Raw genomic sequence first — 18956 nt, forward strand, 5'->3', positions numbered from 1 at the left:
GAACCTGAGTATCAGTATTTTGTTTCCTTTTCGAGCTATACATTATCCCATCCCTGCTGAAACAACATACCATTAATTAAGAGAATAGCCTGACTCTAACCAAAGGATAGGAGTAACATGTTGAAATGTCACAAACATGCATTTCCTACTAAGTCACTGGATACCGTTGTGCCTGATAGAATTGATCCATATGGTTAATGAAAGACTGGGAAAATTGGTGAGTTATTTTAGAAGGGAGTACTCTCAACATCCATTTTTGAGGCCATACATTATTCTGAATTTAGTAAAACTTCAGCCATTACATAATTTGCATTTACTTAACGGTATGTGGTTAGATTATCAGTTTGCTAGTAGAGATGAGTAGTTCGTGTTAGTTTCTTCATTTGGCAGTGAGATTCATAGGGCTTGTCAATCATGTAGCAAGAACAGCTATTTTAGAGAATTCGCCACCAGACGGTACCATTGCGTTATATTAATAGGAAAGTTTTTAACATTGAAATACTTTTTTAATTCATGATTAACTATAAAGTGAATTTCTTACTTGTTCTCTTCAGTAAAATTATTTTTAAGTACCCTGTGCAATGGAAGTTATTTAGAATTGTTCTCTATTGCTAGTTTTTGAATGAGATGGGGTTAGGGAGTTTAATGGGCACTTTGCCATTTGGACAACATGCTGCAGTGTGCAAGGATTAATTTATATTTCTCTGAATCTAAACACTGTCAATTCATCAGCTGTTTAATTTGTTTGTTCTATGCTGATGGGCGTGAAACTTTGCGCATTGGGCATGCATATTGGTATTGAGCAATGCTAGATCAGGTGGACAGCAGTCAAACAGAAGTTAAATTTATTTTATGGTACTGCAATTATCTGGTTTAGCAATTTATCATTGAAACTAGGAACAAGTAAAGCTCATTTGGCCTTCGAGTCTACTCTGCCATTTCCTATATTGTGGCTGATCTTCAATATCAATGCCGTGTTTGTGATTTCTCTTCATACTTGATGCCTTTAAAATCTAACAATTAGTATCCATCTCTTTCTAGAATATGTTCAATGAATTAAACTCCATAATTTTTGAATGAAGAGATGTTTCCTCACCTCAGTCTTATATCATCAACCCTATATCCTAAGATGCTGTCCCCGACTCCATAACCAGGGAAAAGAGCCTTCTTGCATCGAGTCTGTCCAGTCTTGTTAGAATTTTATATGTTCCGATCAGATCCCTCTAATTGTTCTGAACTCTAGAGAATACAAATCCTGTCAAACCAATCTCCTAATACGGCAGTCGTGTCATCGCCAATGCCGAGTGAACCTGTGCTGCTTGCCTCCTATAGCAAGTGTGTCCTCCCATAGGTAGGGAAATCAAAACTGCACATAGAACTTGTCGTCTCTCCAAGGGCCTGGAAAACTGAAGTAAGACATTGCTATTTCTAATCTCAAATCTTGTTGCAATGAAGGCCAATATACCACATACCTTCCTAATTGCTTGTTTTCATTGAATGGAAACAGATTCTTCAGTCCAACTCGTCCATGCCAGTAGATATCCTAACTTAATCTAATCCCATTTGCCAGCATTTGGCCCACATCCCTCTAATCCCTTCCTAATCAGATACCCATCCAGATGCTTTTTAAATGTAATTATACCAGCCTCCTCCTCTTTCTTTGTGAACTCATTTCATATACACACACTCTCTGCATGGAAATGTTGATCCTTAGGTCCTTTTTATATCTTTCCCCTCTCATCTTAAACCAATACCCTCTAGTTTGGGTTCTGCTAACCATGGGGAAAGACCTTGGCTATTCACCCTATCTATACCCCTCATGGTTTTCTTTTAAACAAACCTTCCAGCTCAGCCAGCAAACCTGAACCTTAACCTGAGCTACAAATCTTCTCAAATTGCATGCCCCTTATGATTTTATAAAATTCTGTAAGGTCACCCGTCTCACCCAGTCTATTAAGCCTCTCCCTATAGCTCAAATCCTTTAACCGTGGCAACATCCTTTGTCAATCCTTTCAAGTTTCACAACATCTTTCCACTGCAGGGAGACCAGAATTGAACGCAGTATTCCAAAAGTGACCAACCAATGTCCTATACAGCCACAAAATGACCTCCCAATTCCTATACTCAGTGCAATGACCAATAAAGGCAAGCATACCAAGCACCACCTTCACTAATAGTACTATTCCTTCTTGTTTTTCATGCACCATGTACAAAGTGGCTAAATGTTAAGTTATACTGCATCTGCCATGTGTTTGCTCACTCTCTCGACTTGGAAGCCTCCTTGCATCTTCCTCACAATTTTCAATGGCTGAGGTTATAAATGAATACTTTTCACTAGAAAACAGGAGGATGCTGTCCAGATCATTATAACAGAGGAGGAGTCTGTCACGGGAAGGGTTCCAAATTAATAAGTTTTGGGTCGGTTTTTGACAGGGGTCTAGGACCTGATTAGATATGTCCAAGAATTTTGAACAAAAGTAGAAATTGTGGGATCACTGTCAATTACCTTTCAATCTTCCCTAGACTTTGAAGTGCTATTGTTATGGTGCTGTTCAAGAAAGTTTGTATGCATAATCCCAGCAATTACAAATCTGTCAGTTTAACTTCAGTGGTGGGGAAGCATTCAGAAACCATTATTTGGGATAGGTCTATTTGCTCAGTTGGACAGCAGGTTAGTGCTGCAGTGTGATGCCAGTAGGGTGGGTTTAATTCCCACTGAGTTTACCAAACTCTCCTTGTCATACCGCCAAATTAAACCACCACAAGTCATCTGTCAGTAATGAGAGAGCAGCCGTATGGTCCAGTAGGACTATAGCAACTTTTACTCTTTGCTTTAGCACACCAATTTACGAACATCCACCATACAGTCATTCATGATTACAAACGCAATCCCATGTAGGGATGTAATTTTGAATATGTGCAATACGAACATTTCGTGTACTTACACATGGCTATTTTATATTGTCCCGTATTGTATTCCACCTTGCGTACAAATCAAGAATTGAACCCGTTTGCAACCCAGGGACTGCCTGTAATCACGTGGAAATAGGTGGCATGGTTAGGAAAAGTCAGCATATATTTCTATAGGGAAAATTGCATTTAAATAATTTTAGTTTTTTTTTTAAGAGGTCACCACAACTTGCTAAGAGTACACAGATGCAAAATTAGCTGAATGATAAGAAATCAGTGGATGTTTTTCAGGTTAGAGGATGGTTTATAGTGGCATTCCTTAGTGGTCAGTATTGAGACTTGCTTTTCCTGAAACGTATTAATGATCTCAATTTTGGTGTACAGGGAATGATTTCAAAGAGTGTAAATGACGCTAAACTTAAGAGCCATTGAGTCATACAACATGGAAACAGACCGTTTGATCCAACTCATCAATGCCAACCCAATTTCCCAAAGTAAACTGGTCCCATTTGCCTTTGTTTGGCCCATATTTTTCTAAACCTTTACCATTCATGTACCTGTCAAATATGTAACTGCACCTGCATCTACCACTTCCTCTGGAAGTTTGTTCCACATACGAATCCCCCTCTGTATGAAAATGTTGTCCTTCCAATCCCTATTCGGTCTTTCTCCTCTCATCTTAAAAATACTCCCTCTAGTTTTGAACACCCCTACTGTAGGAAAAAGACACTTGCTGGTCACCTTATTTATGCCCCTCATGGTTTTATAAACCCGTAGCAGGTCAGTTCTCAATCTTGTAGGCTGGGACTTTTTTTGACTGGAGCTGATCCAGTCTGTTTTTTATAATTCAAACCCTCTAGTCCCAGCAACATCCTTGTAAATCTTTTCTGCACCCTCTCCAATTTAATAACCAGGGCAACCAGAACTGCACACAGTACTCCAGAAGTGACCTCATCAATATCCTGTGCAATCTCAACGTCATGTCCCATTTCCTGTACTCAAGTCTGAGAAGTGAAGGAAAGCATGCTAAATGCCTTCTTAACCACCCTGTCTACCTGTGACACAACTTTCAAAGAACTATGTACCTGAACTCAAAGCTGTCTTTATTCGACAACACTTATTAACTGTGTAAGTCCTGACTTTGTTTGTCTTGGCAGGACACAAGACCTTGTGTTTATCCAAATTAAATTCCATCTCAGCCTATTGGCTCAATAGATCAAGATCCCTTTGTAATCTTGGATAACCATTTTCAATGTCCACTATATCTCCAATTTTGGTGTCATCTGCAAACTTACTGATCATCTCAACCAAGTTGTTTGAGGAGCAAGATGTGGAATTTGTGAGCAGATAGATGGCACGAATGTGATGTGATGCATTTTGATAGGACAAACAAAATAAAATAGGGTATACAATTTTAAAGGACAGGTGGAGGGCACAGTTATTAAAGCATACAGTGTCCTTGGCTTTATTAATAGGGACAGAGATTACAAGAACAATGAGGTAATGTTGAACTTTATAAGATGCTTGTTAGACCTCAGTTCGGGTATTGTGTACAATTATGGGTGTCACATTTCAGGAAAGATGTGAATACATTGGAGAGAGTGCAGCAGCAATTTACAATAGTTCCAGGAATAAGAAACTTCAGTCATGAGAATATGTTCTTCTTGGAGCAAACAAGGCTGAGAGGAGGCTAAGTAGAAAAGGTAGTGAGAATCTGTTCATGCTCGTAAAAGGAACATGACAAGAGGGCATAGATTTTAAAGTGATCTGCTCAAGAAGCAAGGGTAATGCCATAAAAAAAATCAGACCATGAGGACATTGAATGGAACGCGTGAAAATGTGGTGCTGGCAGGTTAAGTTGGGGCATTTAAAGGATGATTAATTGGATAGAAATCGTATACAAGGAAGTGAGTGGCAGTGGGGGAGGACAGAGAGGGAAGGAGGCAGTGGGAGATTGACACAAGGTAAGCATGCTTGGTTGAAGACCCAGTATAGGTACATTGGGCTGAATGACTGCCTGCTGTGCCATAACCCTTTTTTTGCATTTCTTAGTAAGAAGGTTTTTTTAAACAGTCTTCCTTGCAGACAATAACTGGATTTGCAGACTTTTAGCTTATAAGATTAATTTTTACTTGAATTAGGTAGCCTACTTTGTATATTTGAGTAGGATACAGAATTTTGTTTTCTTCCACCATCAAATTTTCTCCCTTTGATAAAATCATTGGATCAGTGGTGGCAAGAATCAAAGACATTGGCAACAGCTCATTACCCACTCACGTGGTTATGTGTTGTTCATGAGTCTGCACTTCAAGTCTGAGCATCTTTTAGGCTATTCAAAGACATCAGCTAAAAGTAATCCTGTGCTTACTCAACATGTGCACTTAATAAGAGGGGCCCTACATTGTCAGTCAAGAGAACATTTATCTCCCCACCCTGGAGGTTTTCTGTCTTCAATCCTGATGAAGGGCTTTTGTCTGAAACGTAGATTTTCCTGCTCCTCGGATGCTGCCTGACCGGCTGTGCTTTTCCAGCACCACTCTAATCTAGACTCTGATTTCTAGCATCTGCAGTCCTCACTTTTGCCTAGTCAAGAGAACTATGGCTAGTCTTATTGCCTTCATTTCTAAGGGCACAAACCTAATGGTTTTTCCATAATAAATGGAAATTCATTCAAAAGGGAAGTAATGCTGTAAGGAAAACTCAGTAAGGGTTGTATTGATGAGTGCAAAGGAAAAATTGAATAGCATTGTTATAGCCTGAGTTCTCATCTAAACTTTGGAAGCAAAACTTTATGTACTACTTATTTTCCCAGAAGTGGGCTGTTAATTTTTTCTTAAAACAATACTTGGCATGGGATAAATGCACCACTCATAAGGCCAGTGTTTATTGCTTAATTGCTGTTGAATTGAATAGTCTGTGGATCTAGAGTAGATCAAATCGGGTAAGAGTAGAAGAATGGGTAAGTGGATTATTATCGAAATGGGGTTAGATTGAAAAAGAGGGAGGTGCAACAAGATCTCGGTGCCATTGTACACAGTTGCTGAAAGTAAGCATGCAGATGGTGAACAAGGCAAACGGAATGTTGGCCTTTATAGTCAGAAGATTTGGACGAAGGCACAGGAATGCCTTCATGCTGCAATTAGACAATGCCTTGATGAGATCATTGTTGGAGTATTGCGTGCAGTTCTGCTCACTTTATCTGATGAAGGATGTTCTGCTTATGAAGGGAGTGCAGCAAATATTTGCCAGGCTAACATAAAAAGAGAGTTACTTTATTCTCTGGAGTTGTAAAGAGAGACAAATGGGTAAAAGCAGGAGGGTTGTTTCTGAAGACTGGGGAGCCCAAAATCAGGGATCCCCATCATGGTGATCACAGATTTCATGTATTTTGGACTGAGGTGAGGAGAAATTTCTTCACCCAGAGGATGGTGAGCCTCTGGAATTCCCCGCCACATAAAGCAGTTGAGGCCAAAACATTGATTTTTTTCAAGAAGGAAGTAGGTATAGTTCTTCAGGCTAAAGGGATCAAAGGGTATGTGGAGAAATCAGGAACAAGCGACTGAATTGGATAATCAGCAGAGCAGGCTGAAAGCTGAATATTCCCACTTCCTGTTTCCCTGAAGGAAAGTGCCAGTCGATAAGGTTTTATGGTCACCATGGCTGAGTCGAGTTCAAGTTCCACACTGTATTAACGGACTTCATATTCCTGTCATGGTGTAATTTGAACCTGTGTCCCCACAGCATTAGATGGGCCTCTTGGTTATGAAACCAGTGACGTTGCCACTAGACTTCCATGCCCCATGTATGTACTAAAATACTCCTTAGTTGCTCTATCATCTGTTTATCGTACCCAGTATGAATCCATGAACTAAATTTATCTGCTTGCTGAAGTCCTTGGTTTTCTTGACATTCTATATTTTACTAATCTTTTTGAATAAGGGCCCAAACTACTATGTGGTTTTATTTAATGAACTGCCACTAATCTCTGTATTGATTGCATTGCAATATATTTTCTGTTTTTCACAACTTTTAAAAAAGGCTTATTGTTTTCTGTGAGGCATGCGAAGAAATAATTTATTTTCAGTACATTTTTCATGACAAAGTTGAAGGCAAAGGAAAACCAAAAATATGTCAAGGGCAATTAATTTAAACTTTACCAATGACTGAAGGAAAAATAGAAATTTTATTCACCTGGAAATAGATTGCCTAAGGAAGAGAAAATCCAAGTTGGATTTTGAAGTCTGGGTTGTAACAGTACTAACACTTCAAAAGTGCATAATTGGCTGCATAATAATGTCCTCTATCTAAATAAACCCAAGTATTTTTATTTTTAAAATTATCATTATAAATCTGAGTATGTTATTTATTAGCATACCCCTCCCAGATATATTTTTTGTCTTTCAATAATGTGTTTTACCGTGCAGACAACTTTTTAAGGAGAGCCTCTTAGTTCTAATAACCATAAATGACATCTGTTAGGCTAGGGTTGAATTGGGGAAAAAAAAGCATTCCCTCAGTGTAGATCTTTTAAAGAGTGGAAATAATTACAATGGGTGTGACAACCAAAAGAATATGCAGATCAGATAGAACTGATGTCTCATTGCTCCATGTCGGGTCAAGAAGAGAGTGCCACCAGAGATTCTGGAAGCTAATCACTTTTTAGGAAGTGGTAGTTCTTTTGATTTGAACAAATCTAATTTTTATTTGCATATCTTTCTTGATTAAAACTCTCTTTTATAAAACAGTAGCCAGCAACTATCATATTTGCGGTAAACATATTGAAGAGGAAAATGGCTGCACTTGTTAGAACACTGAACATGATGCTATCTTGCGTCAAATGATTTAATCACATATAGAGACTTATCGGTTGGATCCAGCCCCTGCCTAAAGACTACATCCTGTTTTAGTTTCCAAGCTGGAATTGTTTTTTCATTAAATTTGATCTTGACGATAAACTTTGGCAGCAATTATATCATGTAACGGCCCTTATCTTGGAAAAGATCCCAGTTCCTGGGAAAAAAAAGTGTCCTATGCTAGCAGCTTCAAAGCCTTAAATTTTACCAGATGAAAGATATAGCTGGTCATTTTGCTGAAATAATACATTGAGACCCAACATTTTTAGGTGCTGGTTAAATTTGGCATTCTAGTTGTCCAACTTAAACTTTCATTCTCATAGACCTGATTTATTTCTTGGCACATGCCAAAGGTTTTGAAGACCAAACGTGTCGGACTAGAAATAGGTTCATTACACTGCTACAACCTAGTCAAAAATTAGTTGATTGACATCTGAATTATTATTAAGAATAAAAGAACTGTGTTTAGACTTGGAAGAGCATTAACTCTGCTCAGTTTGACACAACATACTTCAGTTCAAAAACTACGCTGTCTAGTTGTCTGTCTCTGCAGATGCTGCTAGATTTGCTGAGTTTCTGCAACACTTCTGTGTTTTTATCTCTGGTTCTCCGCATTCGTAAAATTAGTCAACAACTTGACCAATTTCATGACCTGAAATTGATTTATAGGTTTCACAGAATTCTTTCTATCATTCTGTCCTTACAGAACCAAATTGTTAATATTCAGTGTTAAATCAACAATTTAATTATTGAATGTAAGGCTATATATTTAATAATGCTGCTGCTAACAAAAGTCAGCATATTTGATGAAAAACAGGAATGTCTTTATGAAATAAGAACTCTTTATTTTATTCAAACTAAGATGTTCAATTTAAATCCAATTTTGGTAAGTAATATTTAGGCTTTTGCTTCTTTTTGTTTTGATATTTCAGAACATGTAGGTGTTATTGAAATTAGTGGAACAACTAAGGAGCAATTATCACGAGAAGAAAGTGTTCATAAGCCAGCCAATGGCTTTAACCATGCAGGAGATCAGACCACAGTGGCTAATGAAAAAGGTAAGAACTGTAATACTTTCTTTACTGGGTTAAGAACTGCACTGCTGGCGCACGGCATAGGATAAAGCTTATCTTCTTATTGAATCTCCCCAAGTAGCAGAAAAGCATATGTCTTGTAAGTAATGATGGGGAAATATTCAATTTCGTATTATGAAGCCATTGGCTTCGCATTACATTTGCTTGGGTGGGTCAGTGATTAGCAATGTTGCCCTCACCGTGCCAGGGACCTGGGGTTCAATCACAGCCTTGGGTGACTGTATGTGTGGAGTTTGCACATTCTCCTTGCGTCTGCGTGAATTTTTGCTAGGTGGTCCTGTTTCCTCCCACAATCCAAAGATGCTGTGTTTAGGTGGATTGGCCATGTTAAGTTGCCCTGTCATGTCCAGTGATGTGTAGGTTAGTTTGGCCATGGCAAATGTGTGGTTATGGGGCTAGGGCAGGGAGCTGGGTCAGGATGGGATGCTCTTCATATGATCAGCATAGACTCAAGGCTAATTGGCTTCTTTCCACAGTGTAGGGATTGTATGATTCTATACTACATTTCTCATACAAGACTCCATCTCAGTTGGAGCTAAAGGAAAAGAACACATGAGCATACATACCAGTCAGGCGTAAGATTAGGCTGTTCGTCCCCCTTGAGCCTATTTTGCTATGGAGTAAGATCACAGCTGATCTGATTGTAACCTTAAATCCACATTCTCACCTACCTCAATAATGTTTCAATCCTTAACAAGAATCTATCTATCCCTCTCTCAGAAATACTCAAGGAATTCGCTTCCACCTTTTCAGAAGATATTTCCAAATGCTAATTCCATCGTGAGAATAAAGTCACCTCATCCCCAATTTTAAATGTGCAACCGCTGATTTTAGTTCTGGATTCTCCCATAAATGAAAACATCCTCTTTCCACCCACCTCTTAACGCCCCTCAGGATTTTATGTTTCAATCAAGTCACCTGTTACTCTTGTAAACTCCAGTGGACATAAACCTGATCTGTCCAATCTTTCCTCTACAAGGCCACTTACCCATTCCAGATGTTAGTTTAGTAATCTTCTTTGTTGCCTCCAATACATTCGCATCCTCCGTGAAAGAAGGTGACCAATACTGTGCACAGTACTCTAAATGCTGTCTTTCAATGCCCGACTTTGGTATTCAAGTCTTCTCATGATAAATGATATAGCTTTTCTAATTACTTCCTGTATCTCCACACCTAACCTTTGCAATTTATGGAGAACCCTTTGCATCACAGAGCTCAGCACGCTGTCACCATTTAGATAATTTTTTAAAACTTCTTCCTGCCAAAATGGACAAGCTCTTATTTTCCTACATTATACTGCATTAGTCAGATCTTTGCCCCATCAATATGTTTTGTAACATCCTGAACGCCTCTTCACAACTTAGTTTCCTATCAATCTGTGTATCATCTGCAAGTTTAGCAGCCCTACCTTCTGTCCCTTCATCTTACTAATTTACAGAGGAACTTTGATTATCCAGCATTCGATTATCTGAATTTTGGATTATCCTGCAAGATGGCAAGGTCCCAATGGTTGGCTAAACTGTGTTATCTGGCATTCGATTATCTGACAAAATACTTCCCACATTTGTTGTTCAGATAATGTACATATAGTCAGCAGTCAGGATTCCAGCATCGGTCCCATAAGTGGTGTTGGATCTTGCTAAACTGAAAAAGATCAATTTGCTTTCTACTTCCTGTTAGCCAGTCAGTGCCAAAATGCTACCTCTTATACAATGAGCTTTTATTTTCTGCAATTAACTTTTGAGTGACACCTTATCAAATGCCTTCACAAAATGTGTTACATCTTCTCATTTTCCCGTTAATCACAGCACATGTCACCTTCTCAAAAAAACTCCAGTAGATTGGTCAAACATGATTTCCTTTTCACAAAACCATGTTGACTCTGCCTGATGACCCTAAACATATCTAAGTGTCCTACATAACTTTAATTTTAGTTTTTAACATCTTCCATATGGCACATGTTAAGCAACTAGTTCAGGAGTTCCCTCCTTTGTCTCCCTTTTTCCATGATAAAGGAGTTTTGGAAAATTAAGCACAGTGTACCAACACTCACATTTGCCACTTTAAGACCCTAGCATGAGGTCTTGGAGGATTTGGGCACTTGTCAGCCTGCAGTTCCTACAATTTAGAGCTGAAAATGTGTTGCTGGTTAAAGCGCAGCAGGTCAGGCAGCATCCAAGGAACAGGATGCTGCCTGACCTGCTGCGCTTTAACCAGCAACACATTTTCAACTGTGATCTCCAGCATCTGCAGACCTCACTTTTTACTCGAAGGTTCATACAATTTACTCAATACCTCTTCTCTGATGATTGAGATTTTCTTGAGTTTTGGCCTGTCTTCCTTCTCCTAATATTTTTATTTCTGCTGGCATGTAACTTCTGTTCTCTGCAGTGAAAAATGCTGTAAATTGACTGTTTAATTCATCTGCCTTTTTTTTCCAATATTGACTTTCCAAACACACTTTTTATTGGCCAAACTCTCACTTTCTTAACTTCTAAAATTATTCATATAAAACTAATAGGAACAGTTTATATTTTGGCTAATTTTCCTTTGTACTCAATTTTTTTCCCCTTTTTTTGTTCATTTGCTTCTGTCTAACTTGCCACCAGTCTTTGTGTAGTGAGTTTCTTCTTTACACTTAATGCTGTCTTTAACATTTCTAGTTGACCATCAATGGTGAAGTTGTAACTTAGAAAATTTCTTAGAATATGACTAAACATGGAGTTTTAAAAAACTCGTTCATGGGGTTATGGGCTTTACTGGCTAGGCCAGCATTATACTACAGGGCAATTAGGAGTCACCTACATTGCTGTGGTTCTGGAGTTGCAACTAGACCAGACCAGGTAAGGGTGACAGATTTCCTATCTTCCATGAAGGACATAAGTGCACCATTGGGTGTTATGTGATCTTTGTATTGTTATATGTTCTCTGGCTAGCTTTTCTTTAATTCCAGCTTTTATTGAATTTATTTGAGCCCTTGGGCCGGGACATTAGCCGAGGGTTCTGGATTTCTAATCCAATGACGTTGCCACTATGCCACTGCTTCCACTATTCTGAACCTGCATCACTTTTTCCTATCCTTTACCTTAATTTAGCGATTCACTTTAATCAGCTCTGCTTTCATGCCCTCACAGTTGCCCTTTAAATTTAAAGAAGAAATAGTTTCAGTAACATTCCTTTGACCTTAAGGCTGAATGTAAAATGTTACCGTCACTGCTGTTTCTGAGTACCTGCACTGAAATAATTAATTGATCCTATTTCATTGTACAATACCAGATTTAGAATAAAGTTAAACATCACACAACACCAGGTTATAGTCCAACAGGTTTAATTAGCATAGCCTTCTCTCTGTTTAACTCCGGAATGTGCTGTTTTAAGAAACTATCTTGAAAATATTGAATGGAAGTCTTCATTAGACTACTTCTGCCAAATGATTTTGCCAGTAAAGGTATTAAGTAAAATCATCATGACGATCTTCATGTGTTGGGAGCACTTTCCGTGTGCCCCGTTCACTCCGTGTGCCCCGTTCACTCCTGGGGTAACACTTTCTTTCATTTTTTTCACATTTCTAACTAAAGTATGTGCACATTTTGGTTTCGTAAACTTGAGTCATCTATGTCTATTGTGCTCCTATTGTGATTAGGTATCTGAGCCATGCTTTCACCTTTTACTGCATTCCCATTATTTCTAAATGTCGTGCTTCTTTGATTCAGGTCCCAATTTGTATCATCTTGCAACCATGTTCTTGTAATTGCTACCAGGTTGTACTTAACTTCTTTTTGCACAAAAGAGAGCCTGACATCTGAATATTTATCCATTCTTGTAAGTCCCACAGCCCTGCTGATCCATCTGTTTGAGAAAGAACTGGGTGAAATGTTCTCACTTGCCTTCTTTGTACTGGAAACCCATTGTACAAATTTGATCACTGTTTATACGAGAGTCTTACCATATAAGGTTAGATAGATAGATTAGATATCTACGGTATGGAAACAGGCCTTTCGGCCCAAAAATCCATACCGACCCTCCAAAGGGCAACCAGATCCATTCCCCCACCGTATATTTACCCCTGACTAATGCACCCAATCAATGGGCAATTTAGCATGGCCAATTCACCTGGCCTGCACATGTTTGGATTGTGGGAAGAAGCCGGAGCACCCAGAGGAAATCCATGCAGACGCTGGGAGAATGTGCAAACTCCACACATACTGACACCCGAGGCAGGAATCGAAACTGGGTCCCTGATGCTGTGAGGTAGCAGTGTCGCCCAGATTGCATTGATATCAGTATTGTGCTAATTTTACCCATGTTCCCCTGCTGTCATATCACAGTTTAATTGTAAGTAATAAATTGCATTTACAACTGTGAAACTCTGTAAAATCATTTCTCAGATGATTTCTTTTCTGGCTGAAAACGCAAGATTTTCCAGCCCTTCCTAATAACTCTGACTTGAAAGTTTTGCGATGTTTCTTTCAACCACAATTGCATGATAGCGTCCCGATTTTTAAAAAGAAAAAAAATTCTTCAGGTGTGAGCATTGTCTGTTAGACCAGCATTTAGTGCTCATCCTAAAACCAACTCGAGCTGCTGTACTGCAGTGAGGTAGTCAGTACACTAACAGTGCTATTAGAAGCATTGTAGTCAGGCTACAGCCCAAGCAGGCAGACATAGGTGCTGCAGATGCTGAAGAAGGGCTGATGAAGGGTTTTTGCCTGAAACACCGATTTTCCTGCTCCTCGGATCTGCCTGATCTGCTGTGCTTTTCTAGCACCACTCTAATCTTGACTACAACCCAAGCAGTCAACTAAGTCATGGATTTTGTTCATTAAAGTTTGGAATTCCACAGTCTATCCTTAAATTACACTACTTTGAATAGTTTGTCTTGTCTCCAAATCTGGACTCGAATTCATTTAACATGTTTGATGTATTGAAATGAATTAGGAATTGTTCTCTTTGCATTTCAGTCTTTAAAATTCAAATGTATTACTTACCATGGTATTTTCAAATAACAAATAAATATCAATAATTCCTGGACTTGTCAACTTACCTGATGTCAGAGATTTTGAAGACCATATCCATATCAGCTATCACTGGTTCACAATGTAAATTTCAAGTGGCTTACACATGCTTCGTAATAATTTTACAAACTCATTTAAATGCAAGAAAGCCATTAAACAAAACTGCTAACCACCCTCAATCCTATGCCTCAGTATTTTATGCAATAGTGTATCGTGGGGAACCTTATCAAACACCTAACTGAAATCTATATACACCACATCAACCGCTTTACCCTTATCCACCTGTTTGGTCATCTTCTCAAGGAATTTTCAATAAGGTTTGTGAGGCAAAACTGTGTTGACTATCCCTAATCAACTTATTTCTTTCTAGATGATTATAAATCCTACCTCTTATAATCTTTTCCAACACTTTACCCACAACCGAAGTAAGGCTCACTGGTCTATAATTACTAGGGTTGTCTCAACTACCCTTCTTGAACAAGGGAACAACATTTGCTATCCTCCAGTCTTCTGGAACTATTCCTGTAGTCACTGGCGACATAAAGATCACAGCTAATGGCTGAGTAAGAGGACTTACCGATTTTCACACTTTCCAGAGTTGCCAACACTTCCTCCTTGTGAGCCTCAATCCCACCTAGTTTAGTAGCCTGTGTCTCAGTATTCTCCTCAACAACGTTGTCTTTTTCTAGTGTGAATACTGACTAAAAGTATTCATTTAGCGCTTGCCTTATCTCCTCTGACTCCACACACAACTTCCCTCTACTGTCCTTGATTGGCTCAAATCTTATTCTAGCCATTCTTTTATTCCTGATATACCGATTAAAAAGCCTTCGGGTTTTCCTTGATCATACCTACCAATGACTTCTCATTCCCCTCCTGGTTCTCTGGAGCGCTCTCTTTAGGTCTTTCCTGGCTAATTTGTAACTCTCAAGTGCCCTAACTGAGCCATCACATGTTGTCCTAACATAAGCTATCATCTTCCTGTTGACAAGCGATTTAGCTTCCTTAATAAACCACTGCTCCTGTGCTCAGCAACTTGCTCCCTGCCTGACTGGTGCATATTTATCAAGGACCTGCAGTAATTGTTCCTTGAATAAGCACCACATTTCAATTGTGCCCATCCCCTGCAGTTTCCTTCCCCATGCTATGCATCCTAAATCTTGCCTAATCTCATTGAAATTGCCTTTCCCCTAGCTATAATTGTTGCCCTGCAGTATATACCTATGTCTTTCCATCACTAAAGTAAACTAACTGAATTGAGCTCTCTATCACCAAAGTGATCACCTACCTCCAAATCTAACACCTGGCCAACTTCATTGCCCAGTACCAAATCTAATGTGGCGTTGCCCCTTGTTGACCTGTCTACCTACTGTGTCAGGAAACCTTCCTGCACACATTGGACAAAAACTGACCCATCTAAAGTACTTGAATATAGTATTCCCAGCCAATCTTTGGAAAGTTGAAGTCCCACATAACAACGACCTTGTCACTCTTGCTCCTATCAAGGATCATCTTTGCTATCCTTTCCTCTGATCTCTGGAACTGTTTGGAGGTCTATAGAAAACTCCCAACAGGGTGACCTCCTTTCCTCTTTCTAACCTCAGCCCACACTACCTGAGTAGACGAGTCATCAAACATCCCTGCTGCAACTGTAACACTGTCCTTGTCTAACGATGCCACAGCACCAGCACACGCATGCCATTTCCTCTTACTATAGCATCTAATTCTCGTCACCTGCCAGTTCACCCACCTTATTCTGGCTGCTCCTGGCATTGAAGTAGACACGCTTCAAACCAACTTGTTGATGCCTTCTTGTGACCTTCAAACCTTATTTCAGACCTCACTCAACCTCCTGTATATGCAGGGTAAAAACAATGACTGCAGATGCTAGAAACCAGATTCTGGATCAGTGGTGCTGGAAGAGCACAGCAGTTCAGCAGCATCCAAGGAGCAGCGAAATCGACTTTTCGGGCAAAAGCCCTTCATCAGGAATAAAGGCAGTGAGCTGGAAGCATGGAGAGATAAGCTAGAGGAGGGTGGGGGTGGAGAGAGAGTAGCATAGAGTACAATGGGTAAGTGGGGGAGGAGATGAAGGTGATAGGTCAGGGAGGAGAGGGTGGAGTGGATAGGTGGAAAAGGAGCTAGGCAGGTCGGACAAGTCACGGGGACAGTGCTGAGCTGGAAGTTTGAAACTAGGATGAGGTGGGGAAAGGGGAAATGAGGAAGCTGTTGAAGTCCACATTGATGCCCTGGGGTTGAAGTGTTCCGAGGCAGAAGATGAGGCGTTCTTCCTCCAGGCATCTGGTGGTGAGGGAGCGGCGGTGAAGGAGGCCCAGGAACTCCATTTCCTCGGCAGGGTGGGAGGGGGAGTTGAAATGTTGGGCCACGAGACGGTGTGGTTGATTGGTGCAGGTGTCTCGGAGATGTTCCCTAAAGCGCTCTGCTAGGAGGCGCCCAGTCTCCCCAATGTAGAGGAGACCGCATCGGGAGCAACGGATACAATAAATGATATTAGTGGATGTGCAGGTAAAATTTCGGATGTGGAAGGCTCCTTTAGGGCCTTGGATAGAGGTGAGGGAGGAGATGTGGGCACAGGTTTTACAGTTCCTGCGGTGGCAGGGGAAAGTGCCAGGATGGGACGTGGACCTGACCAGATAGTCACGGAAGGAACGATCTTTGCAGAAGGCGGAAAGGGGTGGGGAGGGAAATATATCCCTGGTGGTGGGGTCTTTTTGAAGGTGGCGGAAATGTCGGCGGATGATTTGGTTTATGCGAAGGTTTGTAGGGTGGAAGGTGAGCACCAGGGGCATTCTGTCCTTGTTGCGTTTGGAGGGGTAGGGTCTGAGGGCGGAGGTGCGGGATGTGGACGAGATGCGTTGGAGGGCATCTTTACGTGGGAAGTGAAATTGCGGTCTCTAAAGAAGGAGGCCATCTGGGTGTGTTCTATGGTGGAACTGGTCCTCCTGGGAGCAGATACGGCGGAGGCGGAGGAATTGGGAATACGGGATGGCATTTTTGCAAGAGATAGGGTGGGAAGAGGTGTAAGCCAGGTAGCTGTGGGAGTCGGTGGGTTTGTAAAAAAAAAATGTCAGTGTCAAGTCGGTCGTCATTAATGGAGATGGAGAGGTCCAGGAAGGGGAGGGAGGTGTTAGAGATGATCCAGGTAAATTTAAGGTCAGGGTGGAATGTGTTGGTGAAGTAGATGAATTGATCAACCTCCTCGCGGGAGCACGAGGTGGCGCCAATGCAGTCATCAATGTAGCGGAGGAAGAGGTGGGGAGTGGTTCTGGTGTAATTACGGAAGATCAACTGTTCTACGTAGCCAACAAAGAGACAGGCATAGCTGGGGCCCATACGTGTGCCCATGGCTACCCCTTTGGTCTGGAGGAAGTGGGAGGATTCAAAGGAGAAATTGTTAAGGGTGAGGACCAGTTCGGCCAAACGAATGAGAGTGTCGGTGGAAGGGTACTGATGGGGACGTCTGGAGAGGAAAAAAACGGAGAGCTTGGAGGCCCTGGTCATGACGGATGGAGGTGTTGAGGGATTGGATATCCATGGTGAAAATGAGGCATTGGGAGCCGGGGAAATTGAAGTTCCCATCCTGCTGCTGAATTAGTTTTAAACCCTTTCTCTCCCTATTCCTCTCGCTAGCGCATAGCACAGGCAACAAATAGGAGATCATGACTCTTGTTTGTTCGAGCTCCAAGCTTCCACCCTAGCTCACTGAATTTCTGCTTTAAATCCCCTTCTCTCTTCTGACCAATGTCATTGGTGCCTGTTTGGACCATGATTTGGGGCTGCTCCCTCTCCCTCTTAAGGATGCTGAAAACATGATCTGAGACATCATGAACCCTGGCACCTGAGAGGCAATGCATCAACCGTGAGTGTTTCTTCGTTCCCACAGAAGCTCCTATCTGTCCCCCTAACTATGGAGTCCCCAATAACTAATGCTCTGCTCCTCTTCTCTTCTGAGCAACAGGGACAGACTCTGTGCCAGAGACCTGTACTCCATTGCTTACCCCGATAAGTCGTTTCTCCCAACAGTATCCAAAAAGGTATACCTGTTGCTGAGGGAACGGCCACAGAGGATCCCTGCATTACCTGCCGGTTCCATTTCTGACCCCTGATGGTAACCCATCTACCACCTTCTCTTAATAACTCCCTCAGCCTCCTGAATGATCCAAAGTTCACCCAGCTCCAGTTCTCTAACATGGTTTTCAAGGAGCTGGAGTTGGGTGCACCTGTCAGAGATGCAGTCAGCAGGGACACTACTGGTGATCCCTATGTCCCACATTTTGCAGGAGGAACATTCAACTGCCCTAACCTCCATTCCCACTACTCTTAAGTTCCCAACAAGACTACTGAAAAGCAAAAAAAGAAATTAGTCACCTTACCAATCCGGTGCACAGAACCTTGTTTTGGTTTAGAGGAGGAGGAGGGGTGGGACACACTACCCGAGTAGTGTTTCTGGTAAAACAACTGCCCAAATATGAAGCCTCTTATCCAACAGTCCCTTGTGTACTCCACCTCCACAAGGTGAGCTTTTATATATTTTAAATCCAACTTTGCGTAGGGCCTCCTCTGGTACTCGCTGTTGCTCCTCCCATTCGGACTGCCGCCAAGAAAATGAAGAACATTTTTGCTGACTTCTGATCCATTCTTCTTAAAATTTGTATTAAGTTTCCTCACAAATGTTCTTCGTACAGTTTTTACCAGCAGTAACACTCTTGTTGTGAAAATAATGTTGAGTTCATGCTTTCAAGTTCAAAGGTTTTGGACTAGTATGTTATGATTGAGTTTGGAAAAGTTACCGCAGTGAAGTATGTTCAAGGTAAGTGTAGCAATTAAAACTCCACTTTGTTTCCTCCTTCAAACCACCATACGAACCCAAGTAATTTGGTTGAATATTTTGCCTTTTATTTGTTCTCAAAATGTGGGAAATGCTTGCAAGACCATTCAGTCAGTGGTGTAGTCCAGAACTAGAGTTGTATGAACAATGACTATGGAAGACTGTGTGAGGCCAATCCTTAAAAGTTGAAGGATCTGCGTTTGAGAATAAGTCAGAACTGATGGAGGTTTCTGGC

General features: G+C 40.9%; 1 protein-coding gene across 5 annotated transcripts in view; it reads left to right on the top strand.

Moving 5' to 3' along the window:
• kmt2ca (lysine (K)-specific methyltransferase 2Ca) overlaps nucleotides 1–18956 on the top strand; it is a 590636-nt gene that overhangs the window by 275803 nt on the left and 295877 nt on the right. For all 5 annotated transcript variants that reach the window (XM_060825139.1, XM_060825142.1, XM_060825140.1 and 2 more), the window contains exon 13: nucleotides 8696–8821. In XM_060825139.1, coding sequence (XP_060681122.1) covers nucleotides 8696–8821 — 126 coding nt within the window. The remainder of the gene's footprint in view (nucleotides 1–8695; nucleotides 8822–18956) is intronic.

The sequence above is a fragment of the Hemiscyllium ocellatum genome, chromosome 5 (assembly GCF_020745735.1).
Source record: "Hemiscyllium ocellatum isolate sHemOce1 chromosome 5, sHemOce1.pat.X.cur, whole genome shotgun sequence".
Classification (NCBI taxonomy): Eukaryota; Metazoa; Chordata; class Chondrichthyes; order Orectolobiformes; family Hemiscylliidae; genus Hemiscyllium; species Hemiscyllium ocellatum.